Source organism: Athene cunicularia (genome assembly GCF_003259725.1).
Source record: "Athene cunicularia isolate RWA chromosome 2 unlocalized genomic scaffold, athCun1 chr2_part1, whole genome shotgun sequence".
Classification (NCBI taxonomy): domain Eukaryota; kingdom Metazoa; phylum Chordata; class Aves; order Strigiformes; family Strigidae; genus Athene; species Athene cunicularia.
In genome coordinates, this window is record NW_020799095.1 from 48064597 (window position 1) to 48074162 (window position 9566).

A 9566-nucleotide genomic window follows, 5' to 3' on the forward strand; every position below is an offset into this window, starting at 1 on the left:
TTAGTTGTATGAATTGCACCCTCGGAATTGGATCTTCCCCCAGTCACTTACTAAAACCACTGCTGCCTATCAAGCTACAACAGTGTGAGCAGGGCAGCTGCTGCCTGTCCTCTCTGAGTTCCACCTCAACAAATATTGTTCAGGGCCAATATCTTTAGCTGTGTAATGTGCACCATGGTTCTTCTGCCTGTTACCCATTACCACCATGCTAAATACATCTCCTCTTTCTCCCCGACATGTGCCTGGCTCTGTTGAAGCAATGCATCTGTGGAGGCAGAAAGGACGAGAAAGATTTCTCCTTTATCCACACCTGCCCGACCCAATCGTCTTATCAACAGCCAGAAGGTAACGATAGACAGAAGGGTTGGAGGCTAACCATACTCACCATATCACTCTTCCTCTTCCCACAGGAGGGGGATATAATTAAATATATTTTTATATTATATATATAATATATAAAAAATAAAATATGGCCCACATACATAATATATATAATAGATAAAAAATATATAAGATATATTTTCTTTGTTTATAAATGTGGGCCACATCAGACAAAGCAGTGGTGACAACTAGTAATGAACATATACTGCAGGATTTTTTTCGGGAAAGAGCACAGCATTAAGTGAAGGATTTGCACTCACTGCTCTACAGTGAAAGCTTTTTTTCCCCAAAATGTCCTTTTTTTCCAAGGAAGCTCAGAAAGGAAAGCTTTTTTGAACTTGATGCCCCAGCTGGACTGAAGTTAGCGCTCCTGTGTTCTCAGATTCCTGTTTTCTCTGACAGGATTTTTTTGTGTGGGGAAGATCTGACTGGTTTCTGGGTGGCTAAGCAAGACTTAGAAGTTTCAATGAAAGACTCTCCAGTAAAACTCACAACTTCAATTCTTCCAGCATAATTGCAAAAAAGGATTTGAGTGTTTTTGCTCACACAAACTTAAATTCACAAGATCCAGCCAAGATTTTCTAAAATGATCTTGTTTGCTAATGTATTTGGTAAAGTACAAATACTTTCTGTAGCAATTGGTACTAACCTCTACTGTTGTACTCTGCCCTGGAGCTAGCTCAAAAACAGCAGGATGGATTGCAAAAGGATCTTGTATCACAAAACCAACAGTGTCAACATCCTAAGATGTTAAAAAAATAAAAAGAAAGATTAATAAATTAAATTGATCAGGTTGTTATTTTTAAAATACAGGGTTACCTAAAACAGGCATCACCACCTACTATAATTTTTTTTGCACACATCTCAAAAGTATGTGGCTTATGTATATGGCTTAATTAGAAGAAATGCTCCATGCTTTATAATTATCTTGGTGAAAGTAGGAGGGAAGGTGCTGTCTCCAAAGACAAATGATAGTGTCAGAAGACCTAATATTCCTGTTCACAGAAGAACAGCTATGCCTGACCATAGGAGCTCTGTCTGTTTCTCCATGCTTATGGCTCACCTTGAGTTGGAACTGTAAAATGTTTCAGGAGGGAAGACCTGGCACATCAGCCATCCCGTTAGCTTTTTCTCTAGCACATAAAATGCTGATCTAAGAGTCACATCTTATCTTCTTTGTCGGTTTCACTTAGACCCTCTTGTGATGGGAAGCTAAAGACAGAGCAGTACTGGAATAGACTGATAGGGTTTACAGGTGCAGCAAGGTCAGTAAGTGATATCTTTGGTGGGGAGGAGGAGGAAATTAGCTCAAGCAATGCAAGAAACGATTGCATTTCTATTTGCTTTAAGTGTAGGGTTAAAGTTCAAACCAGTTGTCTTTTCCCTGATCTATGCCTGAGTTTACTTCACCACTGAGCAAGACAACTTTTTCCAGAGGTAAGCCAGAGCACAAGCAGAAGGTAGGGAGATTGATCTCAAGGATGAATGTGAATCCCTGAGGGAACAGCACAATACAGGTGTCTTCAGCAAGGCTGTATGACTTCTGTGCTAATATACCAGGAATAGCTCAAAAGAGCTTCACGTCAGAGCACCTATACATGCAATGTCCAGTATTTCCCTTCTAATCACTCACCCTGAAATTAGGAGGTGACCAGGCTTTCTTTGGCATTATACAGAACTTCCCAGCGCCAATTCCTTCATTTCTGCACAAAATCATTGTTACTTTTTTCCTTCCAACAAGGCAAGAACCACAGTCTATAATGTGAGGCACTGTAATGAGTAACACAGAAAATCAGACTACCCAGACAGTGAAGGCTAGCATCTGTCCAAGCCAGCTACTTCTTAAATAACTTTTTACAGACAACATTACTGCATATGAATATGCCAGGTGCTGCAATCCTAACAACCCTCAAATTCTTTCCATTTGAAAGTTAAACAGTATGAGGTGCCAATTTCTACATTCATCTTACACTTCAATGGTGTTTGCTACTTAAAGACACTATTGGATGATATCAAAAAGATTATTTTTTAAAAAGCTCAGTATAACAAATATACAATGAATTTACCTAAAATCAAAGCAAGTTTCTGCAAAACTAATCCTAGTTGTCAGTGTTTAGGCTAGATATCTGAGAGGTGAATCTTGCAGATATGTCATATGCATATATAATTAATGTAACATTCCATGAACATTTATTAATAGCATAAAATATTTATAACTAAATCATAATTCCTTAATATTTAGGATTAATAATTACAGTTAGGAGTTCAGGAACTGACAAGACACAAACCTAGAGAAGTGTCTCCTATTCACTCTTCTCATACAGTGAAAAAAAAATGAGCTTGATGTTGCAAGAACAACTAATTGAGGATTAATTTGACAGGATTACATTTTAATAACTAATAAATCTATCATAATTGAAAAGGAGATAGATATTAAAATGTAGAAATCAAAATGAGGAAACTGCACTGGCAGCTTCATCCACTTTTGTTTTGTGACATAAAATTGGAGGTGATCAAATGAAAAAAACTCCGAGTCTATTAAATTTTAGAGAAACTTAAGGACTGGACATTACTGACATGTTAACACTGGTGGTGCTCTTTTAGCTTGGACTGGGATCAGAAGAGGTTCTGATACTTGAGTCTCCACTAATATACAATCTTCATAATCTCCTAGATATTCAGGAATAAATTGGACCGTATACTGGCATGCCATCCCAGGAGCAATCATTCCTCCCTTTCCTGGAAATTTTCCTTGGAAAAAAAAATGCAGGGAATTAAAAAAAATTAAAACCTCCCAAAGTTGGCACATATATTTATGATCACATCTCCCTCTGGAAAGGTGCCTGTAAACTCTCCCCATTGATTGCCTAAGTCAAGCTGATAAAAACAAATGACCCCAAAAGGCCTGCCAGTGTAATCTGTGTGCGTGCATATCTTCCACTGAACTCAGAGAAGAACTTTTGTCTGAAATATGCTTGTCATAACTACAGAAAACACAGTGAGGAGAACCCTAGAGAAGTTACCCAATTTTCCTCTGCCACAGACTTACATGGGGGCATCTAACTTCTAAATATTCCTCCAACATTATAACTGAGATACCATAATCTCCTTAGAAAATCTATCCCAGTGCTTGGCTATCCTCCTAGGAAAGATGTTTTTCTGAGTTTTCCTCTGACCTAGTCTTCCTTGATGCAACTGAAGTATGGTATTTCTTGCCCTCTCCACCCAATGATTTCAGTAGAAACTACATTTGTTCCTACATGAATTTTGGCTAAGACTCAATCTAAGTGTGCCATGGCTACATTTCAATCTAACTTCAAACACTTTAACGTTAGTCTTCCTGAATTCCTCATTAGACCATTTGAATCTGGCTATGAGTTGCATGTGAATGGCCCTAGAAACATGTCAGCCTTCAGTTGCTAAAGAACTGAGCACTATGGATAGCTGAACCACACAGAGTATCTCTGACAAATCTTTGTTCAAGCAGATAAATTAAGATCTCTTACACGTTAACATCTTAAAGGCAGTAAAAAGAACCCTTACCTGGCCCAATGGCAAATGCTGAAGTAGAGGGGGGGATAAGTCTTACGTGATGACATGTTGAAGTGATGTTCTGCAGCTCTATAGTCATCTTCATTTAAAAAGAAAAAATGTAATACTCCATTGTACTTATCATCACTCATTATAATGTTTGAAATTCCCTAGTACTCTGCTAGTCGTAACTAATTTATCATCATAACCAACCTAAAAATTGCAGTTTATTCAATAAGGGCTGAATCAGATAATACCAAAATGAGGCAGAGACTGAAAAGGGTTCCTTTTAGTTTTCACTGGTTAGTGAGTCAGTGGCATGTGTGAAAGAGTATCTTCAAGGAAGCTAAAAGGTCATTACTTCAACATAAGGAACAAACTCAGGCTTTTGTTAAACTGCAGAAAGCCAAAAGAATGGAAGAAATACATAGATCATGGCAGGACATAATGTTTCTCACTGGTAGAATTAACTCTCTACAAAGAAGTAAGTTCTCACCTCATAGACCTGGCCAAGTTCATAATGAGAAAACAAAACAGTAGGTGGATTGGCAAGAAACACAGGAACAAAGGAGGCATCGCTGAAAGATAGAAGCAAGAGACATTCTCTTACTGCCTAGTTCTTTAAATACTGATAAAATGAGCAATTGCAAAATGTATCCTTTACCAAAACCAAAATGTCATACAGACATATTTTATTTCCCAAGAGACTATATAGATATTTAGCTCAAAATATCTACATGTAAATCCACAGTAATTCTATAGTGGAGCTCCCTCTGGGCTTCAGCTCAGAATCAAGAAACTGTATATCCTGCATACCCTTTATTATCTTCTGCTTTTCTTCTGGCTATGGCTTGTTCCACCTTTTCTTGAGAAATTACAAGAGATTTGCCTCCATGAAGAGCATTTGGTGGGAAAAAGCGGGGGTTCTTCAAATAATTCTGCTTTTTCTCAAGTTTGGCAAGGTAAGAATACCTACTTCCTTCCTCTGCTTTGCACTTACGCTCTTTCCAGGCCAGCTTCTGTGAGGCCTTCGTTTTCTTTGAAAAACAAAGAGATCACAGTGCAAAATTAAACACAGCAATTTTGAGCATGATGAATAGGGTATCTGTACATATCTGATTAAAGCTATATGGCATTGAAAATTCACATAGAAATACTGTATTTCTCTTTTCTTAATAGATCAAATAAAATAAGTACTGGAGCCAAATCAGCAACACATTGATATTCACCCTTTGTTACAGAAACAGCAGTTCTGACAGACTAAAACAAATAAATCTGTAAAATGTACCTTACTTGTCTTTTTAGTGTGATGGTTAGAGTCTGGGGTTGAAGGCAGAGTTAGTGTACATGAAGACACGTTTGGCAAACTACCAGATATTTTCTGTAGGTGTGCAATCTCTGCAGGCATCTGGTACCGTGAGCCTGAAGAAACACGCTGTTCAGAACTAAATGTCTCTTTGATGTAGCCAGGTTCTGGTTTTCCTGCAACTCAAAGAAAAATTTAATTCTATAAGAGAAAAACGTGAATTATAAGCATTTATTCTAAGCATAGGTGTATTAATTTATTTTATGGTAAAAATACACTTAAAATCCTCTAGAATTTAATTTATGTTTATAATTTATTTTGCATTGAATGAAGCCTAGTGCTTTAATAAGAAAGCTTTTAGAAATACTAATTAAACAAGCTAGTTATATTACACTCAGAAAGCTACGTTGATCTTACAAATGAGTGGGACTTAGAATGTTCTGTTCAGTTTACAAAAAGATCTATATGATGGACTTACGACAGTCAGAAAATTGACATAAACAGAATGTACTATCTAGTCCCATGTTCCTATAGTTAGACAACAAAATTGCCACCTCAGATGAAACTCTGAGATGAGATTTTTGGCTTTGCTTGGAATTACAATGGAAACAAAGTCCCAACTCTTGGAATTTGTGACTAAAGTGATTACTCTGAAATGTTTGGTTTGACTAGACTGAAAAATTTAATTTTAGTGATACTAAAACCTTTTACTTGGCTCACACACGAATAAAAGAAGTAAAGAAGTCTTGACATTGCCCAAAAGATTTTTCTTACTGATCTTAATTTGCAAATTAAACATATATTTCCAGAACTGTAAAATTTTAAACTCAAAATAAAGAATACAATTTCAGTGAAATACACTGAAAATATTTTTTACTTTAATGTAACCACCTCCCTTCTCCATATACAAGATGCAGTTGCAGCTTTGTGCTACTGAAATTGAATAGAGGCAGAGCAGTCACAATTAATATAGGGGTTTTGTGTCAGATGTGAAGAACTGTAAACAAATCTGCTACCACCATTAAATTTCATATTTAAGCACATTTAAACTCAATAATTTTTAATTTATGGATTTTATTTTGAAAGTGTCCTTTTAGTGGAATATTATGCTTAGAATACTAGAGTTCCTTCTGCTTTGGCAGAAAACTGTAAAAATATACTCAGATTTGCTACATCCTCTAATGCTTCAGTTCTTACAGTGTGTTCTAAAAAGTCTAAATTATTTCCTGCTTTAAAAGTTACCTTTTGGTGCTCTAGTAACGGGTAATTTATCAGTAATGTAATCATCAGGGCAGGTTAAACTATTTTTTCTGAGAAGGTCATTATCCACAATCCACCTAAAAGAGGATGCCACTGCAACAGTACAACAACAAAACCACAATAAAAAAAAATGCAAAAGCTTAGCCCCTTAACATACAGTATCTTGATCAATCCAGAGTAATTCTGTCTTTATAACTCATCAATGTCAGGTAATATTTTTGGATAGAGAAACAGTCTGGTATTTTAATCCCAAGATTTAGACATGCATCTCCACAATTCTAAATTCAGTTCAAACCCAGGTATGCAGCCATTGGAGAAACATTTAATCTCTGTTGCTGCTATATATCAAGGTATGCATGCTTGTAATAAAGCTAGGTGGTAAGTCATTAGTTGCAGACTTAATACGTTGAAAATGACCTGTTTGTTTAGTTTCTTACAGTGTTAAACAGCTGTTACTCTTCTTGAATCTCTGCATAAAATCCTTCAAAGATGCTCTATTGATGTAAAGCCAAACAAAAGCTCACTGAGCCTAGTGTCAGTTCTACCAGTGATTTAGATAAACACTGCATTGGTCTCCAGGTACCATAAGCATGTACTGGGAGAGACAGCGTCTCCAGCATCCTCACCTGGTGGCAATCCTATTTTGTGGAAATCTTCCCCTTCATCTGCCTCCAGCATGTTTAGGGCCCTTTTTTCTTCAGCTTTGGCTCGATCCTGGGCCCAAATGATGTTCTCTTCTACTGTGTCAGTTTCTGTCAGTCGGCACTTATACTCAGCAAGAAGCTATCACAGGCATGGGTGAATGTAGAGAAATTAGAGTAATTTGAGCTGTTAAGATCTCCTTACAGATAAATGTTTTCCATTTGCCTTTGAGAGGTAAATAGAAATAGCTTGGTAAAACAGGATTACTGGCCTGCTAAAATACTGTCATTCCTATCATTTGAGCTGGGTAAGAAGCACTGCCTAAGAAAAATGTGTGAACGATGAGGAGACTCTCAGAGCAAGCAAAATGTATCTTTGGAGACTCTCAGAGCAAGCAAAATGTATCTTTTACCTTCTGTGGGACAGTAGCTACTACACTGCATTTTGCCCTTAAGTGTAGAAATCTATTTAAAGCAGATGTTCCCTCCTAGTTACTAGGATGTTTTCTAAAACTCCAAAATAACCCAACAGTGATAACTCCCTCCTCCTGATATATTTTGGATCAGTGTCTGGTGTGTAAGTACAACTCTAAAAGAAAAGTCTTGCCTCAAAGATGTATCAAAGTTGAAGAGAGAATACACCAGAGGCACAGAGACATACAAGACCAACACCAAGAGAAACTAAAAGACAGCGGTCTCAAGAGCATCTGCAGCCTGAGCTTCCTGTAGAACTTTTATGTAACAAGATTTAACCTTTTGGCTCGTTTGATATAACTAAATAATTGTATTTAATCTTTTTAATAGAAAGGATAGGATGCATCTCAGCTAAAATGAGATCCTTCATCCTCTCCTGCTCATTCTGGGATCCCTCCACTGTCACTGGAATCCAGGATACAATTCCACCTCAGACCAAGATTAATACCTAAAACAGATCAGATGGATTGTGCCCTAAAAGTGCTTGGGTGGGTGGTTTTTTTTTTGGTTTTTGGGTTTTTTTGGTTTTCTGATGATACAGAGAGCCTTGAGTAACTAGTTCAGATGCAACATACATGTTACAGACATGTACTGTCAGTTGAAATCTTATCCAAGCAGTCCATTTTGGGAGTAAGTATTCATGTTTATTACTCAGAACATACTGTGTTTACTAATGCATTAATAAATGACTCAGAAATACAAAGCTTCAATTTTTTCAGCTCTGAGAACCTTTAAGGGGGTCTGATGACACAAAATGGAAAAAATACCTCCAACAATAGCCTCTACTTTTCTACACTGACAATAACTATCAGAGCAATGATTAATACAAGTATTTTGCATTTCTACTGTTGATTTCATCCAAGATTCCCAAACAGCATTGCAAATGCTAATGGATTGTCATAGTGCACCACTAAAGTAAGCATATGTAAATAATATTTGCAGCATCTGGTTTCAAAATGCAGCACATGAGAATACTTCATTGCAAGATAGGAAGTCTAGTACACTGACCAGCAGTTACAGAGAAAAGTTATCAGCCAGCAGAATAGGCAGTAAAGGACTACTGGTTTTACAGGTTTTACTCTGTGTCTGAAAAGTTGTCCACAGCCAAGAATAACATGAAGAAGCATGGGGTGAATATTAACTTACATTAAAGCTTCTGTGGGAAACTGTGAACTAAACTTTCATTAAAATGTTAGTTCTAGCATCCACCCCGCCTTTTTATTTTATTTCACAAGAAGATCTAGAAACTACAAAGTAGCAATGAAAGCTGAACAGAGCTCCATACTTTGACTTGGTTTTGACTTGTACCTTCTGCAACTCCTCCGTGAAACTCTCATGATAAACATCATCTCCTCCTCGAGACTTGATCCAGTTTGTCTCCCTGTCTGCCCCGATAAGATCTGTAGTGTACAGGTCCTCAAAGGTACTAGCCAGCAAGTGGGAGATGTCCTGAGGAAAAAACCCGAGGTGTTAGTGCTTAAAGCCGAAGATAGGATTGGAAGAGATCCCTGGACACATGCAAACAGCGGGAATTAGCAAATGGAAATGCGGGGGAAAAGGACTTCAAAGGTACTGGGGAAGGACCCTGAAAGGGGACACACTGCATGTGCACACATGAACACTGAGGTGTGGATGTAAGTGTGTGTGTGTGTGTGTGTGTGTGTATACACAAGGTAATGCGTGCACACAGAGGGTGTGTGTGTGCTCCTGGTACGTGTAGGTGATGGTGACGGACGTAGTTCTCTGTGTGCACAGTGTGTGCGTGTGCCATGGTTTATTCAGCGGTGTGAGTGTATGGGGCTGTGTGAGCGATGTGTGAGGGAGAGAGATACAAGCACTGTGCAGGGTGTGTGGGGAGGTGTGTGAGTGCAGGTGTCCCAGGCTTTGTGTAGGGCATTTGTCCCGGGCTTTGTGTAACTGTGTGCTCCAGGGTGCATGTGGACGTGTGTGTGTATGTATCTGTAAGCAGGGGT

At 37.9% G+C, this 9566-nt stretch overlaps 1 protein-coding gene across 1 annotated transcript in view; it reads right to left on the minus strand.

Moving 5' to 3' along the window:
- Window positions 1-9035, minus strand: part of DLEC1 (DLEC1, cilia and flagella associated protein) — a 39114-nt gene extending 30079 nt beyond the window's left edge. Inside the window, exons 1-10 of the mRNA XM_026841780.1 lie at window positions 8902-9035; window positions 7105-7261; window positions 6461-6571; window positions 5201-5394; window positions 4729-4949; window positions 4409-4490; window positions 3925-4012; window positions 2959-3132; window positions 2015-2151; window positions 1031-1123 (exon numbers count right to left, since the gene is read on the minus strand). Of these exons, the coding sequence (XP_026697581.1) occupies window positions 1031-1123; window positions 2015-2151; window positions 2959-3132; window positions 3925-4012; window positions 4409-4490; window positions 4729-4949; window positions 5201-5394; window positions 6461-6571; window positions 7105-7156 (1152 nt within the window). The 5' untranslated portion in view covers window positions 7157-7261; window positions 8902-9035. The remainder of the gene's footprint in view (window positions 1-1030; window positions 1124-2014; window positions 2152-2958; window positions 3133-3924; window positions 4013-4408; window positions 4491-4728; window positions 4950-5200; window positions 5395-6460; window positions 6572-7104; window positions 7262-8901) is intronic.
- Window positions 9036-9566: the final 531 nt, after the last annotated feature.